Below are 23858 nucleotides of genomic sequence, written 5' to 3'. Positions count from 1 at the left end.
ATGAAGCAGTCTGTGCCCGCATGCAGCAAGATCTGGACAACATCCAGGCTTGGGCTGATAAGTGGCAAGTAACATTCGTGCCAGACAAGTGCCAGGCAATGACCATCTCCAACAAGAGAGAGTCTAACCACCGCCTCTTGACATTCAACGACATTACCATCGCCGAATCCCCCACCATCAACATCCTGGGGATCACCATTGACCAGAAACTTAACTGGACCAGCCACATAAATACTGTGGCTACAAGAGCAGGTCATAGGCTGGGTATTCTGCAGCGAGTCACTCACCTCCTGACTCCCCAAAGCCTTTCCATTATCTACAAGGCACAAGTCAGGAGTGTGATGGAATACTTTCCACTTGCCTGGATGTGTGCAGCTCCATCAACACCCAAGAAGCTCGACACCATCCAGGACAAAGCAGCCTGCTTGATTGGCACCCCATCCACCACCCTAAACATTCACTCCCTTCACCAGCGCACTGTGGCTGCAGTGTGTACCATTCACAGGATGCACTGCAGCAACTCGCCAAGGCTTCTTCGACAGCACCTCCCAAACCCGCGACCTCTCCCACCTAGAAGGACAAGAGCAGCAGGCACATGGGAACAACACCACCTGCACATTTCCCTCCAAGTCACACACCATCCCGACTTGGAAATATATTGCTGAACCTTCATCATTGCTGGGTCAAAATCCTGGAACTCCCTTTTGAACAGCACTGTGGGAGAACCTTCATCACACGAACTGCAGCAGTTCAAGAAGGCGGCTCACCACCACCTTCTCGAGGGCAATTAGGGATGGGCAATAAATGCCGGCCTCGCCAGTGACGCCCACATCCCATGAACGAATGAAAAAAAAAATTTGGCCCACGGACCAGGTGAAACTGTTCCGCTGGCTGGATTCGGCTCGCACGCTGTACATTCAAAAATCCTGATGTATCCCCAAGAAGCGTTGCTGCCTTAAAATGCTCCTCTTGTGGTGGTTTTTGATGATTTTTCTCCCCATCTCCTCTGAAGATGGTGACTCTTGACTGTAGTCCAGTTCCATAGGTGCCAGCCCTTCTCTGGTATCTCATCCTTTTCATTTGTGAGCCCAGACACTGAGGTTGTGGGCAGGGTATGATGGAGCCACAGCAAAGCCTGATTGATGCCTGCTCAGACATCCACATGCATATCTTTCAGCAGGAGGCACTGGATAAGGATTAACAACAGGCACCCTGCCTGGTTATTTTCCCTCTCTTGCTCGCCCCAGGGTTTCTGAGATCATTTGTAGTACCCTGGCTGACTCAGATTACTGAGCCCGAGCCCAAGCCGGAGCCTGAGCCTAGCTGCTTCAACTCTGCCTCACATCTTGGGGAGTGAAAATATGTTTGTGTGTGTTTATTGTAAAGAGTGAATACAGAAATGTTTTGTTTTATTATATGCTAACTGAGTTGAGCAGCAAGATCCCAGAAGTGCTACTCTACCATGTGTGTGTTGCACGGGACAGATGTTTCTCATGTGTGGAGCTTTGAGCTTGCAGGGCTGGGACAGCGTCTCAAACTGAGGAAAGTTTGAGCGATTTTGTGCGGCCACCAGAACCTATAACATGAGATCATTGTTTCTCTCTCCTCTGGTCCAAGGTCTTATTTTATTTTGTTTATTGTAGATAGTAAGATGTGTGCAATACCGGCGACGAATCATGAGGAACCGGCTGTCAAAGGACCAACTCAAGAAAATTCCAGTTCATAAATTCGACAAAGGTAGGGGCACTGGGAGAATTGCAGCCTGACTCATAGACAGGGATGGATGGTTCTTTGGGAATGAAAAGGTTTACATTGGTGCAGTAGAGGGCACTCCTTTAAGATTGGGACAAAGGCAATGAGTTGGGGTCACGTTGAAGAGCCTTGTTTGAAGTGCCCCTTGAATGAGATTGCCAATTTGGTGATAGTCAGTGCAGAATTAATGTGTACTGCTGTGTGAACATAGTCCACCAGGAGGTGACTTGAAACTACCTACACTCATGTATTATTGGAGAGTAACAGACTCAAGTGGCAGTGTATTGTCGTATTGGGCCACAATTTGCTATCAAAATAACGGTGTGGCTAATGGCGCTCGCCGTTATTTAAGGGAGGGGGAGATGTGCCATTAAACTCAAAAATCCAAACGTTGCTGTCTGCCGTTAGCTTCGCGAAAATGCCATCTCACCGTCTGCCTCACCATTGAAATGCATTGAATGGCGTGAAGTTGCTGTATTTGCACGGTAGATACAAACTAAACTCGCCACAAAGTTCAGTTTTGTCCATTTCAGTCTAAGTAACCTTTTAATGATGTGGTAGCTGTTAATTAATGCCAGTCAATCTCTCTGGCACCGAAAATTAACTATTAAAGGTCTGGAGTCTCATTCCTTCAGGTATTAATTGTTGGAGATTTAAAAAAGGTAAAATTTAAACTTTTTTTAAATTTTTCCATTCTCTTTTTTTCTCTGTGACTAGTGGGGTATCACATGGATCAGTGCTTGGGCCCCAGCTATTCACAATCTATATCAATGATTTGGATGAGGGAACTAAATGTAACATTTCCAAGTTTGCTGATGACACAAAACTAGGTGGGAATGTGAGCTGTGAGGAGGATGCAAAGAGGCTTCAAGGGGATATAGACAGGCTAAGTGAGTGGGCAAGAACATGGCAGATGGAATATAATGTGGAAAAATGTGAAGTTATCCATTTTGGTAGGAAAAACAGAAATGCAGAGTATTTTTTAAATGGTAAGAGATCAGGAAATGTTGATGTTCAAAGGGGCCTGGGTGTCCTTGTACATGAATCACTGAAAGCTAACATGCAGGTGCAGCAAGCAATTAGGAAGGCAAATGATATGTTGGCCTTTATTACAAGAGGATTTGAGTACAGGAGGAAAGATGTCTTACTGCAATTATATGGGCCTTGGTGAGACCGCACCTGGAGTATTGTGTACAATTTTGGTCTCCTTACCTAAGAAAGGATATACTTGCCATAGAGGGAGTGCAACGAAGGTTCACCTGACTGATTCCTGGGATGGCGGGATTGTCGTATGAGTAGAGAATACAGTCCTAGTCTACTCAATCCCTCGAGTTTAGAAGAATGAGAGGTGATCTCATTGAAACATACACAATTCTTACAGGGCTTGACAGGGTAGATGCAGGGAGGATGTTTCCCCTCGCTGGGGAGTCTAGAATCAGGGGTCACAGTCTCAGAATAAGGGGTTGGCCATTTAGGACTGAGATGAGGAGAAATTTCTTCACTCAGAGGGTGGTGAATCTTTGGAATTCTCTATCCCAGAGGGCTGTGGAGGCTCAGTCATTGAGTACATTCAAAACAGAGATCGGTAGATTTCTAGATATTAAAGGCATCAAGGGATATGGGGATAGTGCAGGAAAATTGCATTGAGGTAGAAGATCAGCCATGATCTTGTTGAATGGCGGAGCAGGCTCGAGGGGCCAGCTGGCCAACTCCTGCTCCTATTTCTTATGTTCTTATGTGTTCTCTCTTAATCCAATCTTTATTTCTCTTTCTGTACCTGATTTGACATTGAATTCACCCACCCTCTCATTCCTTGCGCTGTTTATTTCACAATCCTTCAATCTGGTTGGTTAAGGAGATACCCTGTTCACTCCGGTCCCAGACGCCCTGTTTCCCTTGCTGCCCCATTGTCAGCTCGCACTTTCAGCAACTTACCAAATTTAAAAACTTAAACATGCCAGGGAAAGTCTAACTAACAGCAGACCCTTTTAGATGCCCTGCTACAGCAAAATCTGACGCAATAGGTCACCAACATGTTCTACAACAGTGAGCTGGTTTAACCCAATTTACCCCACCTTTCCTATAGGCTCTAACTTGTGGTGGGGTGCGGTTCCACAGATGATTGCCCTCCGGTACTGTCTTCAGGTGGCCATTCTTCATGTGAGTGGGCTATTCAGCTGTGGGATGGGCAATAAATGCCGGCCTCACCAGCGACGCCCACATCCCATGAACGAATTTTTAAAAAACCACAGACGGTGCAGTCATTAGAGGCCCACAAACGATGTCCACTTTTCGAGCAGGAATCACTAAATACCATCGGGTCTGATATTGCTCCTCCCACTCCAAGTATGGAGACCAGTTTTGTGGTCTCAACTGCTGCCCCAACTGAGAACAGTTCACTCAGCCAGACTGATGATGGGACCTAGAATCTTCATGGTCTTTATGACAGTACCACGCTGGGCTGTGCATCACGGGAGCCCATTAGTGTTTTCTAAAGTGAAATCGTGACTGCTTGTAGAACAGCTTCAGCTTACACCTTACTAAATGTAGTCGCAGATTATTCAAACATTTTCCAAGTAATTTGGAGTGATGTGTGTAGCTGCAAGCTTACTTTGCACCTGAGATTTAGGTATGACTTTTTTTCTGAGAGGTGGGAGAATTTAATAAAAGGGATCCATGCATCTTGACACCATTTTATTCCAACTTGTGTTAAGGAGGGGTTTAATTGACCCAGTTGTTCGACCGAGACTTCCAGTGTGGGTAGAGCACTATGGAGAGCTGTCTGCAGGTGGCGATCTTGTTCCAATACACTTCCTACCCACCTTCTCAAACTGACTTTCATGCAGCAATGGTTTCTGTGCTGCTCGCACACCAACAGTTTTTTGTTACTTTAAGTGTTTTAAACTTTTTTTTTTGTAATGCAAGATTGCCCACAATAAAAGTGTGATCCTATGTGAATGAGAAGTGACCAGATGTGACTCGGTGAGGAGGACACTGACATCTTTTTTCTTGCCAGTTTTCCCCTTCTCTTCCAGTCCATCACCGGCATCACTTCCTGAAGGTGCTGACACTTGTTGGGTTTGGTTCCATAGGTGATAGCTACTCTAGGGTACCTTATCCCAATTGCCTTTTATTCAGGTGTGAGACTGGCCAGGTGAGTGCCAGTTAGCATGCTGCTCAGCCTTGGGGGCATCGCAGTAGAACCCAAACGCTGGATGATTTCCCTTCCATAGGGCAGAGGCCTTGAAGCCAATTTTATTGCCTGCTAAGATCTGCTAACTCAGCATAGACCAGGGACAGAACCTTGAACCGAGAACTTTCCTGTCCGGTGTGATTCAGCACTCACTCAGTAAACATGCTGAACAATTGGGGAAGAAACATTCTAATTATTAAACCTTCCATTTTTCCCAGCTGTAAAAACTGCATGCAGAATGTGATGGTTTAAAGGATTATTGTGGATTTACCAAAATCATTGGCACGGCTGCAGGGGTGAGGGGTATTTTCAAGGCCCGAATCTCGTGCAGCTCTTAAAACTCGTGGACAAATTCGCCATTCTTTTCAAAACCAGAAAGCCTCGGAAAGCCACGCGTGCAGGATATTCTAAAACTTAATTGAAGATTGACCAACCTTTAGCTCCGATTATGTGGCTCTCCATCCACAGGGGCCCCGAGTTGGAATCGCAGCCTCAAACAATGGTCACATTCTGTGTTACAGTTCCTAGCTAGTGAGAGGGAAGAATTGTAATTATAGCTAGAAAGAGAAAAAGGCTGTAAGATCTGGAGGGCAGAGGGTTGCAGGATGGAACATTTCGACAGCAGTACTGTTGGGGTGGTGTTGTCTGGTTTGCTCTGTAAATATGACCCCCATCAGCCCATTAAAGTTTGATGAGTAGTGTCTGGCCTGGGTTGCTCTGCCCTGCCCATAACCGAAGGAGGAAGTGTGGTGGAAGAGAGAAGAGAGGAGATGTACAGAAGTGATAACTCCAGCATTTTAAAACTGAACTCCTGACTGGCTATAAATTTAATCTCAGCTCAGGTGCTGTCAGTGCAGGGCTTGCACTGGGTCTTCAATAGAGCAGGGAGGTTGAGGTATGGGGTTTAGACATGAGATGTAATCCTACAGGGGGAGCACTCAATGTTGTGTAGGAACAGGAGGAGGCCATTCTGCCCTTTGAGCCTGTTCCATCATTGAATTAGATCATGGCTGATCTGTACCTTAACTCCATTTACCTGCCTTTGCTTCATATCCCTACCCAACAAAAATCTATCTCAGTCTTGAAAGCTGCAATTGACCCCCAGCATCCGCAGCCCTTTGAGGGAGAGTTCCAGATTTCTGCTACCCTTTATGTGAAGAAGTGATTCCTCATTATACTCCTGAATGGCCTGGTTCTAATTTTAAGGTTATGCCCTCTTGTTCTGGACTACCCCACCAGAGGAAATAGTTTCTCTGAATCCCTTTTATCATTTGAAACACCTCTATTAGTTCACTCCTAAATCTTCTATACTCAAGGGAATACGAGGCTAGACTATGCAACCAGTCCTCATAATTTAACCCTTAAGTCCTAGTATTCTGGTGAATCTGTGCTGCACCCCCTCCAAGGCCGTTGTTGCCTTACTGAGGTGTGGTGCCCAAAACTGAATGCGGTACTCCAGATGAGGTCTAACCAAGACTCTACACAACTGAAAGCATATCTTCCTCCCCTTTGTATTCTAGTCCCCTTGAGGTGAAGGCCAACATTCCAATAGCTTTTTTAATTGCTTTTTGCACCTGTCCACTAGCACCTCTTGAGTGCTGCGCCTGACCTTGTGTGTGAGGCTTCAATGCATTATTGCATGCAAAGCTGAAAAGGTCTCAGATTCATGCTTAGTCTGTCCTGAGTTAGCTGACCACAGTGCACAAACTGCTATTTTAGCTATCTTGGGCCTCAGTGATCTGGGCTAGGATCAGCCAAAGATCCCACTCCTGTCCTTCTGGAAAGTGCGTGTGTGTGGACGTTGACTGACAGTAGGATTAGGCTCAGCTATGGTGCCCCATGTTCAAATAGCCTGCAACACTCATTGTCTAGACTTACACAAGCAGAATGACAACTGGGGTGAAATACAAGAGGGCAGCAGTGCCCATAGAACTGGTATCCCAGAGCTTTCAGGACAGGAGGAGAGAAAACTAGAGTTAAAAACCATAGTTAGAATAGAAATGAATAGAGTTTAAGATATACTGCTGAAGGAATGTTCAGTGCAGTGAAAGGATCTCTGGAGTAACATTATTTAAAATGAGAGGAAAAGGTGCTCAACAAAATTGGTAATGAGTGGAAACTTTTTTTTAGTGGGGAAACTTTGTTGGTAGATATTTGACTCACTAGTAGACTCGGTTACTGATTTGTAAAGTTTAATTTCGAAACCCGAGAATCAGTATGTTAAGCGAGCGGTTGTGGTAAAGGTAGTTATCAGCCCAGGCTCTTCCTCTATGCGTCAGCAACTCCGCTTCCCAGCATTCATCTTTTGTGCTATGTGAGGTTACTGGCTTATTAGAACCTATCTTATTGGGGGTGGGGAGAGAAATGGAGCTGAAATACAGAGCAAAGTGATAGCTGAATAGGTTCAGTAACTCAGAGCTCCCATCTCCACAGTGAACCCTTCCCCATCACAGCCTGGCACCATCAGTGGGTTAGCTATACTCGAGGTTATTCTCAGAATATTTACAGCTTTTCATATTAAAGCTCTTATGACACATTCATATCAAATCTCTTACTCGGCGTATTGCGACGTTAACCCTTTATGAACTAGTTAATGCTTTATTAAAATGATTGAGGATGAAATGCGATAAGCATTCATGCTCAAGTGTCCCAAAACAATTTCAGGGCCTTCAAGAACAAATGTAATTGAAAGATTACAGCCTGTCAATCAATCCAGATCTTACTTTGACATCCACTGCCGTGTGGGTAAAGTTTAACAAAAAATGTAGAGGCCCCTTGCTGAAGTAGGAGGCTGTTCTATATTGCATAACCAAAAATGGAACAAAGCACAGTCCTTTCATGCGTGGTATGATTTTTTTTTTTAAGGTCGTCTCTCCCCTTCACTTTCTGCAGCCACTCCAGGTTAATAGGACAGGTGCCCAAGCCCCCAAATCAGATCAGGTAATTCTGCATGCACCAGGGATCCAACCTGGGACCTTCCTGGTCTGTGTGGTTTAGTACCACACCAAGTGGGGCATTTGCAGGTTGTGCTGTTGGGGAAAGTCAAAAAGAAAGTCTTTAACATGGACCAGTCTTTCCCCAGCAGTATACAACATCCCATAATTTAGGCAACCAACCGGGCTATAGTTGGTGACATACACAGGATCATTAGACAGAATAAAAAACAAGGCATCGTGCAGCTGTTTTTAATGCACTGAACTTCCCAGTCTATTGTAAAGGACAGACCATTATACACAGTATCCTTCAGACAGTTTAAGGGGATCCATTTCAACACTTATTTTAGGCAAATACCTTTGTTCTGCTTTTTTTTTCCCCTTTGACTTAATGTTGTCCTGGACAACCATAAGTGCAGCAAGAGTCATCAGCTGGATGAGCTCGAGCTCCAAATTTCGGAGCTTGGGCAACAAATGGCATCATTGCAATGCATCCGCGAGGTTGAGAGCTACGTGGCTAGCATGTTTCAGGAGGTGGTCACCCCGCAGCTTAAAAAAGAGCAGGCAGAGAGGGACTGGGTGACCGCCAGACAGACACGGAGGACCAGGCAGGTAGTTCAGGAATCCCCTGAAGGCATCTCACTCTACAACCAGTGTTCAGTTCTGAATACTGGTGGGGGAGAGGGTTCCTCTGGGGAGTGCAGCCAGAAACAAGTCCACAGCACCATGGGTGGCTCAGCTGTACCAGTGGTGGTGGTGGGGGAAGAAAGGTCAGGAGAGCAATAGTGATATGGGAATCCATAGTTAGTAGACAGGCATTTCTGCGGCCGCAAATGTGATTCCAGGATGGTATGTTGCCTCCCTGGTGCCAGGGTCATGGATGTCACTGAGCGGCTGCAGAACATTCTATGGCGGGGAGGGTGAACAGCCAGAGGTCGTAGTCCATATCGGTACCAACGACATAGGTAGAAAGAGGGATGAGGTCCAGCAGGCAGAGTTTAAGGAGTTAGGAAAGAGATTAACAAGCAAGACCTCAAGGGTAGTAATTTCCAGATTACTCCCAGTGTCACGCGCTAGTGAGTATAGAAGTAGGAGGATAGAGCAGATGAATGCATGGCTGGAGAGATGGTGCAGGAGGGAGGGCTTTAGATTCCTGGAGCGTTGGGACCAGTTCTGGGGGAGGTGGGACCTGTCCAGGCCGGACGGGTTGCACCTCAACAGGGCCGGGACCAATGTCCTCGTGGGGAGGTTTGCTAGTGCTGTTGGGGAGGGTTTAAACTAACTTGGCAGGGGGCTGGGAACCTGAGAGGTGATTCAGAAGGGAGAATAACAGTGCTGGAAGTGGAAGGCAGAAAAGTAGTAAGTGAAATTGGAAGGCAGAGGAAACAAAGGCCAGCAGCAAATAAGGCAAAATCAAAGGCACTTTATCTGAATGCACGCAGCATTCGCAACAAGGTAGATAAATTGACAGCACAAATTGAAGTAAATGGGTATGATCTAATTGCCATTACAGTGACGTGGCTGCAGGGTGACCAAGGCTGGGAACTGAATATTCAAGGATATTCGACATTTAGGAAGGACAGGCAAAAAGGAAAAGGAGGTGGGGTAGCGCTGTTAATAAAGGACAAGATCAGTACAATAGTGAGAAAGGATCTTGGCTCAGAAGATCAAGATGTAGAATCAGTTTGGGTGGAGCTAAGAAACAGCAAGAGGCAGAAAACATTGGTGGGAGTTGTTTATAGGCCACCAAACAGTAGTGGTAATGTAGGGCACGGTATAAAGCAGGAAATTAGAAGAGCATGTAACAAGGGTAATACAGTAATCATGGGGGACTTTAATCTACATATAGATTGGACAAACCAAATTAGCAGTAATATTGTGGAGGACGAATTCCTGGAATGTGTACGAGATGGTTTTCTAGATTAGTATGTTGAGGAATCAACTAGGGAACAGGCTACTTTAGATCTAGTATTGTGCAATGAGAAAGGATTAATTAATAATCTTGATGTAAAGGAGCTCTTAGGGAAGAGTGACCATAATATGATCGAATTCTTCATTAAGTCTGAAAGTGATGTAGTTCAATCCGAAACTAGGGTCTTAAATCTAAACAAAGGAAACTACGAAGGTATGAGGCGCAAGTTGGCTGTGGTTGATAGGGGAACTACATTAAAAGGTATGATGATAGACAGGCAATGGCTGGCATTTAAAGAATTATTACATAATTTGCAACAAATATATATTCCCTTTAAGGCACAAAAACCCAACAGGAAAAGTGGTGCAACCGTGGCTAACAAGAGAAATTAAAGATAGTATTAAATCAAAGGAACAGGCATATAAAGTTGCCAGAAAAAGCAGTAAGCCTGAGGATTGGGAGCATTTTAGAATTCAGCAAAGGAGGACCAAGAAATTGATAAAGAGGGAAAATAGAATATGGGAGTAAACAAGCGAGAAACATAAAAACGGACTGTAAAAGCTTCTATAGGTATGTAAAAAGGAAAAGTCTGGCGAAGGCAAATGTGGGTCCCTTACAGACAGAGACGGGAGAATTTATAATGGGGAATAAGGAAATGGCAGAAAAATTAAACAAATACTTTGTGCCTGTCTTCACAGAAGAAGACACAAAAACCTCCCAGAAATACTAGAGAACCAAGGGGCTGGCGAGAATGAGGAACTGAAGGAAATTAGTATTATTAAAGAAAAATAGTACTAAAGAAAGTAATGGGAGTGAAAGTCGATAAATCCCAAGGACCTGATGATCTACATCCCAGTGTTTTGAAAGAGGTGTCTATAGAGATAGTGGATGCATTGGTTGTCATCTTCCAAAATTCTATAGATTCTGGAACGGTTCCTGCAGATTGGAGGGTAGCAAATGTAACCCCACTATTTAAGAAAGGAGGGAGAGAGAAAACAAGGAACTACAGACCTGTTAGCATGACATCAGTAGTAGGGAAAATGCTAGAATCTATTATAAAGGATGTGATAACAGGACACTTAGAAAATAATAATAGGATTTGGCAGAATCAACATGGATTTATGAAAGGGAAATCATGTTTGACAAACCTACTGGAGTTCTTTGAGGATGTAACCAGTAGAATAGATAAGGGGGAACCAGTGGATGTGATGTATTTGAATTTTCAGAAGACTTTCGATAAGGTCCCACACAGGAGGTTGGTGAACAAAGTTAGAGCACGTGGAATTGGGGGTAATATACTGGCATGGATTGAGAATTGGTTAACAGACAGCAAACAGAAGGTAGGAATAAACGGGTCTTTTTCAGGTTGGCAGACTGTGACTAGTGGGGTACTGCAGGGATCAGTGCTTGGGCCCCAGCTATTCACAATATATATCAATGATTTGGATGAGGGGACCAAATGTAATATTTCCAAGTTTGCTGATGACACAAAACTAGGTGGGAATGTGAGTTGTGAGGAGGATGCAAAGAGGCTTCAAGGGGATATAGACAGGCTCAGTGAGTGGGCAAGAACATGGCAGATGGAATATAATGTGGAAAAATGTGAAGTTATCCACTTTGGTAGGAAAAACAGAAATGCAGAGTATTTTTTAAATGGTGAGAGATTGGGAAATGTTGATGTACAAAGGACACCCAGGTCCCTTTGAACATGAGTCACTGAAAGCTAACATGCAGGTGCAGCAAGCAATTAGGAAGGCAAATGATATGTTGGCCTTTATTACAAGAGGATTTGAGTACAGGAGTAAAGATGTCTTAATGCAATTTTATATAGGGCTTGGTGAGACCACACCTGGAGTATTGTGTACAATTTTGGTCTCCTTACCTAAGAAAGGATATACTTGCCATAGAGGGAGTGCAGTGAAGGTTCACCAGACTGATTCCTGGGATGGCGGGATTGTCGTATGAGCAGAGATTGAGGCCTGTATTCTCTAGAGTTTAGAAGAATGAGAGGTGATCTCATTGAAACATACACAATTCTTACAGGGCTCGACCGGGTAGATGTAGGGAGAATGTTTCCCCTGGCTGGGGAGTCTAGAACCAGGGGCCACAGTGTCAGAATAAGGAGTCGGCCATTTAGGCCTGAGATGAGGAGGAATTTCTTCACTGAGGGCGGTGAATCTTTGGAATTCTCTACCCCAGAGGGCTGTGGAGGCTCAGTCATTGAGTACATTCAAAACAGAGATCGATAGATTTCTAGATATTAAAGGCATCAAGGGATATGGGGATAGTGCAGGAAAATGGTGCTGAGGTAGAAGATCAGCCATGATCTTGTTGAAAGGCGGAGCAGGCTCGAGGGGCCGGATGGCCTACTCCTGCTCCTATTTCTTATGTTCTTATTTTGAGTTTCTTCAGTTTGTTTTTGTGCTGACTCTTTAGGAACACTGGGACACGTTTCCAGTGAGGAAAGGGGCATTGAAACAGGAGTAGGCCATTCGGGCCCTCAAGCCTGCTCTGCCATTCAGTTAGTTCATGGCTGATCTGTATAAGGGGCAGAACCAACTCTGGAGCAAGAATGGACTCTTCAGCCTATCTGCCTCACTCCAACCGGAGTCCATATGTGATTATTCTATCCTTCTAGAACAGCAAAGTATCTTCCCCTAACTCCTCTGAACAAAAAAAAAACAAGCAATGCTGTTAATATCTTTCTAACCCCCTTCTGAACAGATAGCAAGGTGCAGCCAGGAGCATTATTCTGTTTGAGGTTCCCTTGCTACATGAAACAAGGTGGGGCTGCTTGCTGATTCCAAGAATACTTGATCGTTGTCGCACAATGCCGAACATCTTCACTGCTTGTGATCAGAGGATACAATTATCTAACATGAATAATTCAATGTAGGTTTTTGATGCTCATCCTTCAGATTTATAATTCCCATCAAGGTTTACTGAAAGCTCTAACCATTTAAGAGCTCCCCTGGCTGGGTGACTGCATTACCCAAATTGTTGCTTCACCCCAGCAATGCTTCCTGCTGTAACATATGGCTGATTGACTGTTGTCTTCATTCAACACTACTCCCGCATTTGGTCTTGAACCTTTCCACGTTATTTTTTTCTTTTTTTTTACACACACAGTTTTGGGAATGATTGATGCTTACAAATAAGGGGAAAAAAGGGGAGATGAGAGAAGTGGGACATTGGAGGAAGAAGGGAGAGAAAGAGACTAAAAGTACAGTCAGAAAGCTAGGTTTTTCAGAGGCTTTTGAGAGAAGTGAGAAAAGAGGCAAGGTGAGAGAGTTCTGTGGGTAGGAACACGGTGAATGAAAGATTGGCTACTAATGGTAGAACAGAGGCAGTAGGGACAAACCGTAAGGTAGTAGAGGGTGTGTGATGGGATGTCCATTTGGACGATATGCTGTGGACAGGAAGTCAGTGGAGCTCGATAAGAGAGTGAGTAATGGGAGAGTATGAGAGGATACATCCTTGACATGAAGAGGGCTGTGAAGATATGAATGAGTGTTACAAAACAGGAAATAGCTCTGCTGACCTGTCCAATTCGACAGTATAGATCATACAAAGCCCCTTTCTCTACTTGGTGTACCCTCACACCTGCACCAACTCACATTCTGTGTGTGTGTGAACGTTGGGTAAAAACAGGCTGCGATGCCCTCCAAGGTGAAATAGCCTGCCAACACTCGCTCCCAAGTTCCTCTCATGAAAAAATGGCCATTTTGGATGTGTAATTGAAGGTAATTGGCCCCTTCAGAAGAGGTGGAGACTGGATGTGTTGGGCAATTTTTGAATATGATGATGGTTGTTCTGTCAATTACTTGATTGGGTTCAAGAGTTTGAGTCTCCTTGGCAGGTGCTCAATGTGTGTTTCTCCTTCACAGCATTATGTGAAGAGCAGCGAGCCCTTGATAGCGAACACCATTTTATGCCCCCACCTGGGTGTGTATCAGTAAGAAGTCTGTGTGGGACTCACAGCTGAGCTTGTATGTAGTGTAAAGGGCCGTAGCGCATTCAAAAAAAATAAATTTAGAGAATATTTAATGAATCAGCTCATTTATCAGTTCTATTTTCCAGTTCCCAACAGAATGGTGTTTCAATAGCTTCACTCTCTCTCTTTAAATCAGCTTCCCCTTGTTTTTTGAAAAACAGGAAGTGTTTACTTCTCCTTCCTATGTTGCAGCCACTAGTAGAAAGGAAGTGGTTGAGTTTCATTGCCTCTCACTTTGCATTTGCAGTGTAGCAGAGCTCTGCAACTTCAGGGGGTTTAGTTCCTCACCGAGATCTGTGACTAAAAGTTAGAGTAGAATGCATATAAAACTGATCATTTGATTTTAGCTTTTTTGTTGGTGCTGTCAGTAAAATCACAGCTGCGCCATGCTGGGATGGGAGAATAAACCCACTCTGCAACGAATGCTATTATCAGCTGCAGTGCAGCATTAGATGGTGCGTTTTCCCCCACCCCCTTCTCTCTCTGCTTGCAGCGAAACGGTTCCATTTGCCCTGACAGCCTTCAGAAGCTCACCACCTCCTGCATGAGTCTAGACAATGAGTGTCTGCAGGAAATCTGACCATGAAGGACGTTACAGCCAATTCCGAGCCCTGTCCTTGCCCAGCATGGGTCACTGAAAACTGGCCAGGACCAAGCTGGATATCCCACCACCACCAAAGGCAATGAGGCTAGTTGTAGCACCAAACCACTGCTGTGTCTAAGAGTACCTAACTCTGTACAGACTGGGATGCTGCTGCTCTGTGTGGCACTGCACTACACCCTCCGGTGCTTTTGTGTACTGAGCCATTAATACACTCAGTTCACAAACTCCATTAAGTGTTTTACAAGGCGACAGGTCTGCAGTTCACTCATTTCTATTCTATCGGTGATTAATTGCCATGGGTCAATTATATTTTCAGATTTCTAAATTTGCTATTTTTGCCTTTTAATATAGGCTTTAACAAAATGGCTTTGTGGCCATTAACCTGTATTTAGGATTTCTGTCTTTATGACCATAAGACCTTAAGAAGACCATAAGAGATAGGGGCAGGAGTAGCCTGCTCCGCCATTTAATGAGATCATGGCTAATCTGATTTTTACCTCAACTCCACTTTCCCGCCTTTTCCCCATATCCTTTGACTCCCTTGCTGATCAAAAATTTGTCTAACTCAGCCTTGAATGTATTCAATGACTCAGCTTCCACAGCTTTTTGGGGGAAAGAATTCCAAAGATTCACGACCCTCTGGGAGAAGAAATTCCTCCTCGTTTCCGTTTTAAACGGGCGACCCCTTATTCTGAGACTATGGCCCCTAATTTTAGAGTCTCCCATGAGGGGTAACATCCTCTCAGCATCTACCTTATCGAGTCCCCTCAGAATTTGTACGTTTCAATAAGATCTCCTCTCATTCTTCTGAACTCCAATGAGTATAGACCCAACCTGTTCAATCTTTCCTCATAAGACAACCCTTCCATACCCGGAATCAACCTAGTGAACCTTCTCTGAACTGTCTCCAGTGCAAGTATGTCCTTCCTTTATGCAATTGAATATTTCAATTTTTATTTTTTTTTGCTGTTGATGGCTTAAAAAAAAGATAAGCTTCAATCTGCTGGAGTATGTACATTAGTTTAATGAGTGGCCAGGTGGTACATTGGGTCAGCATGAGAATGGTGGGACTCCTGTTTGAGCTAAAGACCATTCCTCTCCATGGTTAAATACTGTACCCTGCTGACACTGGACCCACGCGTGGATGGCCACCACGAGAGGTGCTAGAAGGTGACTGCAGTGTAGAAACATACCCCAGCAATAGTCGGCATTTAAGAGGAATAGAAGAAATGGCCTGGGAAATGGTATCCTTTGTTACTGCAGAGTCGTATGTCCTTCTGAGGGTCCACTGCCATGAATAATCGGGCATTGTACTCGGATACTTAGCATTCCTCCAATTTTAACCCTTGGGGCCTCGTTATTTAGAAAGTGACTACTGCTTCAAGGCACCATTTAGATTGTGTGAAATGGAGCCATTGGCCAGCCTTGAACACCCAATGGACTGTCGGAGATGTCCAGATAAAGTATTACAGTAACCTCCATTGTAATAGAAGTAACTGAATAATCAAATTCAAGTACCAGTTTTATTTGCTTGTACTGTACTGACCTATTACATAAGAACATAAGAAATAGGAGCAGGAGTAGTCCATACGGCCCCTCGAGCCTGCTCCGCCATTCAATTGGATCATGGCTGATCTTTGACCTCAACTTCACTTTCCTGCCCGATCCCCATACCCCTAGAGTGCAAAAATCTATCCATCTCGTTCTTGAATATATTCAATGACCCAGCATCCACAGCCCTCTGGGGTAGAGAATTCCAAAGATTCACAACGCTCTGCGTGGAGAAATTCCTCCTCATCTCAGTCTTGAATGGCCGACCCCTTATCCTGAGACTATACCCTCTAGTTCTAGACTCTCTAGTCAGGGGAAACAATCTCTCAGCATCAACCCTGTCAAGTCCCCTAATAATCTTATATGTTTCAATGAGATCACCTCTCATTCTTCTAAACTCCAGAGAGTATAGGTCCATTCTACTCAACCTCTCCTCATAGGACAACTCTCTCATCCCAGGAATTAATCTAGTGAACCTTTGTTGTACCGCCTCCAAGGCAAGTATATCCTTCCTTAGATAAGGAGACCGAAACTGTAAACAATACTCCAGGTGAGGTGTCACTAAAGCCCTGTACAGCTGTAGTAAGACTTCCTTACTCTTGTACTCCAACCCCCTTGCAATAAAGGCCAACATGCCATTTGCTTTCCTAATTGCCTGCTGTACCCGCATACTAACTTTTTATGTTTCTCGTACAAGGACACCCAAGTCTCTCAGAACACCAACATTTAATAGTTTCTCACCATTTAAGAAGTATTGATGTTTGTTAACTTTGTCTAATTGCAACATTCACCTCAGCCTTTAGCTGAGCTGCTGGGTGGATATAACTTCCTCTTTACATCTTGCTTAGTCATATTAGAAACGGTCAAATTCTCACTACCCTGTTGATTGGTAGGATGAGGTTACAGAGGTGAGTTTGCCATCAGCTCTAATGGCCCAGTGATACCATATCCGCCTCTGAATCAGAAGGGTTGGGTTTGAGCCCCACTCCAGACAGCACCAATGAGTGGAGACCAGAGTATGGTTGACATCAGTGGGGTACTCGCGCCTGGACTGAGTGACCACTGGTTCCGTGGTAGTATTGACACCTCTGAATCAGAAGGGTTGTGTTTGGGCCCCACTCCAGACAGTCCCGGCGAGAGGAGTGGGACCTGCCGGCTCTGAAAAATGGGGTGATGTCCATCTGATGGGTGTGATTGCCCCCTCCCCCATTGTAAAGGGTAGGTTGGCTCTTTAGCCTTGGTTACAGTCCACCGAGGAGAAGGTACTCCAAAGATTAAAAATTGTGAGGAAGGCAAAGGGAAAACCACCTCAGCTCCTCTCACCTAGTAAGTGGCTTAGGAATCTCGTATGTGAGACTTGAGTTAGGACCTGTCCTAGGGCAGAACATGGATGGTCTGGTTTTGTATCATACCTCCACTGTTTGTCAGTAGGTTTACCCATTAACAGTTCAACCCAGTTTACTCTGGTCAATTTATTTCTCATCCCTTTGAAGTTTGCACCATACCCTTTGCTGAATTTGTGCTTCTAACTCATTTTATTTCTTATGCTATGTGCATTTGTGTATAGAGCTCTTATCTTGGTAACTGTCCCCACCCTGCCCATATGTCCTGGTCTTTTTCACTCAATTTTGACTTGGTGGGGATTTTCCCCTCCCACGCTGCATTTATGTATGAGGGACTGCATGTATGTATGAGGGACTGCATGTGCTTGGCCAGTAGGGCCTAGGAAGGATGGAATAGCAGGATTGAAATCAGATGTGTGAGGAAGTGAGAATGCCAAAGGATGGCATGCAAATGAGACTAGCAGGAATGGGCCTTAGTATAGATGAATGTTCTGATGTGGAGATGCCGGTGATGGACTGGGGTTGACAATTGTAAACAATTTTACAACACCAAGTTATAGTCCAGCAATTTTATTTTAAATTCACAAGCTTTCTCAGGCTTCCTCCTTCGTCAGGTAGATGAATGTTGGCAAAGTAACAAAGTGGCATGACACTTATGCTGCTTCTGAAAATCACAGCAACCAAAATGTCTGTTAGCTTTTGGATACGGTGAGTAGTTTAATTTACTTCATACTAAATAAACTGATTGTCAAATACCATTTGTGTAAGGGTGGGGCAGGAGTTAAATGTGGATGAAAGAACACATTCCCTAATTGGCTGAAGGTAAATTTACATTGTGGTGGGGGATTGAGCCATATGGACCAGGTAGGCTGCAGGTTCGATACTTAGGATATGTACTGAGCTAACTGGACATTACATACATAGAATTACATAGAATGTACAGCACAGAAATGGGCCATTTGGCCCAACTGATCCATGCCGGTATTTGTCCCACCCCTCTTCATCGAACCCTATCACCATAACCTTCTAAGCAGAGTGTCAAAAGCCATCTTCCTAAATTCTCACCAGCGATGCGTCCCTTATTGACTACCTCCTCCTCCCCCCCCACCCCCCCCGAGTCTAAATCCAGAGGTGTAAAACCTCCACCAGCTGAGCTTTTTGCCCCGCATGCAGTCAGAGAGCTCACGCCCGTCTCCTGAGCATTGTCCAATTATGGCTGTATCTCTTTCCCACCATTGCTGAAGCTCACCACCTTGAGGGATGACTTCTCCGATGCTCTCCTTGATGGCCTCACCCTGCACTGCTACAGTTAAGGGGAAGCTAGATAAGCACATGAGGGAGAAAGAGATGGAGAGTTATCCTGATAGGGTGAGATGAAGAGGGGTAGAAGGAGGCTCATGTGGAGCATCAACCCTGGCATGGACCTGTTGGGCCGAATGGCATGTTTCTGTGCTGTTAATTCTATGCATTTCCTTTCTCCCTCATGTATCATTGTAGGTATACAGCACAGGAGGGGGGCCATTTGGCCCATCGTGCCTATGCCGGCCCTTCCTCATGTCGCCTCTGGTTCTTTTGCCGATCACCTTTAAATCTGTGTCCTCTGGTTCTGTCACTGGAAACAGTTTCTCCTTATTCGCTCTGTCAAAACTGTTCATGATTTTGAACACCTCTATCAAATCTCCCCTTAACCTCCTTGGAACAGAGAAGAACAACCCCAGCTTCTCCACATAACTGAAGTCCTCATCCCTGGCATCATTCTAGTGAATCTCTTCTGCACCCTCTGCAAGGCCTTGGCATCTTTCTTAAAGTGTGGTGCCAAGAATTGAACACACTACTCCAGCTGAGGCCTAACCAGTGTTTTATAAAGGTTTACCATAACTTCCTTGCATTTGTACTCTATGCCTCTATTAATAAAGCCCAGGATCCCGTATGCTTTTTTAACAGCCTTCTCAACTTGTCCTGCCACCTTCAAAGATTTGTGTACATACACCCCCAGGTCTCTCTGTTCCTGCACTTCCTTTAAAATTGTACCATTTAGTTTATATTGCTTCTTCTCATTCTTCCTACCAAAATGTATCACTTCACATTCTCTGCATTAAATTTCATCTGCCACGTGTCTGCCCATTTCACCAGTCTGTCTATGTCCTTCTGAAGTCTATTACTATCCTTCACATTGTTTACTGCATTTCCGAGTTTCGTATCATCTGCAAACTTTAAAATTATACCCTCTATACCCAAGTCCAGGTCATTAATATATATCAAAAAGAGCAGTGGTCCTAATACTGACCCATGGGGAACACCACTGTAAACTTCCCTCCAGTCTGAAAAACAACTGTTCACCACTGCTCTCTGCTTTCTGTCCTTTAGCTAATTTTTGATCCACGCTGCCACTGTCCCTTTAATCCCATGGGCTTTAATTTTGCTAACAAGTCTATTATGTGGTATCATATCAAATGCCTCTTGAAAGTCCACATACACAACATCAACCGGACTACCCTCATCAACCCTCTCCATTACTTCATTAAAGAACTCAATCAAGTTAGTCAAACACTATTTTCCTTTAACAAGTCCATGCTGAGTTTCATTTATTAGCCCATACTTTTCCAAGTGCTAATTAATTTTGTCCTGGGTTATTGTCTATAAAAGTTTCACCACCACCGACATTAAGCTGACTGGCCTGTAATTGCCGGGTTTATCACTCTCCCCTTTTTTGAATAGGGGTGTAACATTTGCAATCCTCCAGTCCTCTGGCGCTGTTCCCATATCTGTAGGTCCCTTACAGTCAGAAACGGGAGAATTTATAATGGGGAACAGGGAAATGGCAGAGCAATTAAACAAATACTTTGGTTCTGTCTTCACGGAAGAGGACACAAATAACTTCCCAGAAATCCTAGGGAACTAAGGGACTAATGAGAAGGAGGAATTAAAGGAAATTAGTGTTAGTAAAAAAAAATAGTGCTGGAGAAATTAATGGGATCAAAAGCCAATAAATCCCCAGGGGCCTGATAATCCTGCATCCCAGAGTACTAAAAGAGGTAGCCATGGAAATAGTGGATGCATTAGTTGTCATCTTCCAAAATTCTATAGATTATGGAAAAGTTCCTGCAGATTGGAGGGTGGCAAATGTAACCTCACTATTTGAAAAAGGAGGGAGAGAGAAAACAGGGAACTAGAGACCGGTTAGCCTAACATCTGTAGTAGGGAAAATGCTAGAGTCTATTATAAAGGATGTGATAACAGGACACTTAGAAAATATCAACGGGACTAGACAAAGTCAACATGGATTTATGAAAGGGAAATCGTGTTTGACAAACCTATTGGAGTTTTTTGAGGATGTAACTGGTAGAATGGATAAGGGATGTGGTGTATTTGGATTTTCAGAAAGCCTTTGAAAAAGTCCCACATAAGAGGTTAGTGTGCAAAATTAAAGCACATGGGATTGAGGGTAATATACTGGCATGGATTGAAAATTGGTTAACAGACAGGAAACCGAGAGTAGGAATAAATGGGTCTTTTTCAGGGTGTCAGGCAGTGACTAGTGGGGTATCGCAGGGATAAGTGCTTGGGCCCCAGCTATTCACAATATATATCAATGAGGGAACCAAATATAATATTTCTAAGTTTGCTGACGACGCAAAACTAGGTGGGATTGTGAGTTGTGAGGAAGATGCAAAGAGGCTTCAAGTCGATTTAGACAAGTTGAGTGAGTGGGCAAATACATGGCCGATGCAGTATAATGTGGATAAATGTGAAGTTATCCACTTCGGAAGGAAAAACAGAAAGACTGAGTATTATTTAAATGGTGATAGATTGGGAAATGTTGATGTACAAAGGGACCTGGGTGTCCTTGTACACCAGTCACTGAAAGTAAACATGCAGGTGCAGCAAGCAGTTAGGAAGGCAAATGGTATGTTGGCCTTCAGCACAAGAGGATTTGAGTACAGGAGTAAGGGTGTCTTACTGCAGTTATACAGGGCCTTGCTGAGACCACATCTGGAGTATTGTGCGCAGTTTTGGTCTCCTTACCTAAGAAAGGATATACTTGCTATAGAGGGAGTGCAACGAAGGTTCACCAGACTGATTCCTGGGATGGCAGGACTGTCGTATGAGGAGAGATTGGGTTGACTAGGCCTGTATTCACTCGAGCTTAGAATGAGAGGGGATTTCATTGAAACATATAAAATTCCGACAGCGCTAGACAGATTGGATGCAGGGAGGATGTTTCCCCTGGCTGCGGACATAGTCTCAGGATACGGGGTAGGACATTTAGGACTGAGATGAGGAGAAATGTCTTCACTCAGAGGGTGGTGAACCTGTGGAATTCTCTACCACAGAAGGCTGTGGAGGCCAAGTCACTGAATATATTTAAGAAGCAGCTAGATAGATTTCTAGACACAAAAGGCATCAAGGGGTATGGGGAGAGAGTGGGAATATGGTATTGAGATAGAGGATCAGCCATGATCATGTTGAATGGCGGAGCAGGCTCGAAGGGCCGAATGGCCTATTCCTGCTCCTGTTTTCTATGTTTCTAAGGAGGATTGGAAGATTGTGGCCACAACCTATGCAATTTCCACCCTTCTCTCAGTAACCTAGGATGCATCCCATCTGGACTGGCTGTCTTTTCTACTTTGAGTACTGCCCACCTTTAAATACCTCCTCTTTATCTATTTTTATCCTATCCAATATTGCTACTACCTCCTCCTTTGCTGCTACAATGGCAGCATCCTCTTCTCTAGTGAAGACCGATGTGAAGAATTCATTTAGTACCTCGGTCATGCCCGCTGCCTCCTCACGAAGATCTCCTTTTTTGTCCCTATTCAGTTTCATCCTTCCTTTGACAACTCTTTTGCTATTTATATGTTTATAAAAGACTTTTGGATTCTCTTTATTGTTAGCCGCTAATCTATTCTCATAGTCTCTTTGCCCCTCTTATTTCCTTTTTAGATCTCTGTATTTTATGTATTCAGCCTGGTTCTCTACAGTATTATGAACCTTTGTCATAAGTCTCCTTTTTCTGTTTCATTTTAATCTCTATGTCTTTAGTCATCCAGGGAGCTCTAGCTTTTGGATACCCTTCCTTTCCCCCTCATAGGGATGTATCTACTCTGTACCCAAACCATCTCCTCCTTGAAGGCCTCCCACTGTTCAATTACTGTACATTAATGTACTTATCTATCTTCCCTTTAAATTCATCAATGCCATTCGCCTCAACTACAGCAATGGATGTGGATGAATGGCCTCTGCATCCTCAGGCTAGGGAGAGAGAAAATCCGCTGGGGTTCCTGACTGGTATTCTGTGACCAGCGGACCCGTGTGCATGGATTTTAGGCGAGAACCAGATCCAGTATTTTTGTGATGAGGTGCCCATACTCCTGCTCGAACATACCACCAGCACTCACTGTCCAGCTTCACGTGGGTCACTTGGCTGACATACCAGAGGGCTAATGTACGTGCGACCCCAGCATGAAGGCTATTTTCAGGAAAGGAGTGGAATAAAAAGCATTCTATACTCGTTACACACATGGGGTGAGGAGGCTGGGATGTGTTGGGAGCTGTCTTCTTTTGTTGTTTCAAAATTTTTGGCTTGTTTTAAGATTTTTGTCACTGCCCAACCCCTGAAAGGTATGAATAGTTTCAGCAAGCTTCACAGGATATGACATGTTTTACAGAGTGCACAGTCTGCGTGAATTCTTGGTTCTTGTTCCATTTCCTGTGTGGTTCCAAGAAGCAGCTTTTTTTAAACAAAAAAAGCCTTTTTAGGTCAACGGAGGCCTGCTACAGAGATCAGATCTACAGAATATATTCCTTCTAGTCTAACATTTACTGCTGCAGGGATCAGAATATATTCTAGTTTAACATGCTAATTTTAACAGAATCTAACATATTGCCAGTATAAATGGTCAGTACAGCCTGAGAGTGGGGTCTATTTTAAAAAATAAGCAACCTTCCTCTATTCTGCTCAGCATGGAGAACTGTCATAACCTTATACTAGAATTACATGTACAGACTGCTTCATCTCGCAATAGTGTGCTATAAAACATGAACAGTTGACTTTTTTCTTCTCTCCTCCTCTGAAGGAGCTGGCTGTTGTTAGAGTTCCACGGTCACCAGCCGCCCTCCAGAGCCTCATCCAAGTGACCATTTGTCCTGTGTGAGCTTGGTTAGTGAATGTTAGAAGGTTATTGAAGCAAGCCCAATCCTGCTCTTTGCCCACACTTTCCAGTAGGGATCGTTGAATAGCCATCAGGAGTGGGAACCAGAGACAATTCCGTGTCATGACCCAGGAGCATTGAGGCCAGGTATTGTGCCCCCGCCGCCCCAACTAACATCAGATAACTTGGCACCAAGCAGGAACGGAGTATGAGACCCCCTGACCTGTGTGGCTCCATACCGCGTCGCGTCGCGCGGTGCATGTAACCGCGGTGCATATATCCACTGAGTGTCAGAGCAACAGTGAAACGTTTCAGTGCGACTCATCTTAGAGAGTTGAGACAACGATGATAAACCGCCTGTTTTCTGCTTGCAGTTTGTTCTTTTAGCCCTCAGCAGTTTGTGTATTATCCCATAAACACATTC

The 23858-nt window shown here is 44.3% G+C and overlaps 1 protein-coding gene across 4 annotated transcripts in view; it reads left to right on the top strand.

Moving 5' to 3' along the window:
• Positions 1 to 23858, top strand: part of LOC137302560 (E3 ubiquitin-protein ligase RNF13-like) — a 107903-nt gene that overhangs the window by 58594 nt on the left and 25451 nt on the right. For all 4 annotated transcript variants that reach the window (XM_067972302.1, XM_067972304.1, XM_067972301.1 and 1 more), the window contains one exon: positions 1644 to 1737. In XM_067972302.1, the coding sequence (XP_067828403.1) occupies positions 1644 to 1737 (94 nt within the window). The remainder of the gene's footprint in view (positions 1 to 1643; positions 1738 to 23858) is intronic.

Source organism: Heptranchias perlo, chromosome 35, assembly GCF_035084215.1.
Source record: "Heptranchias perlo isolate sHepPer1 chromosome 35, sHepPer1.hap1, whole genome shotgun sequence".
Classification (NCBI taxonomy): Eukaryota; Metazoa; Chordata; class Chondrichthyes; order Hexanchiformes; family Hexanchidae; genus Heptranchias; species Heptranchias perlo.
Note: the sequence above shows the minus strand (reverse complement) of the source record. Positions and strands in the feature narration are given on the sequence as shown.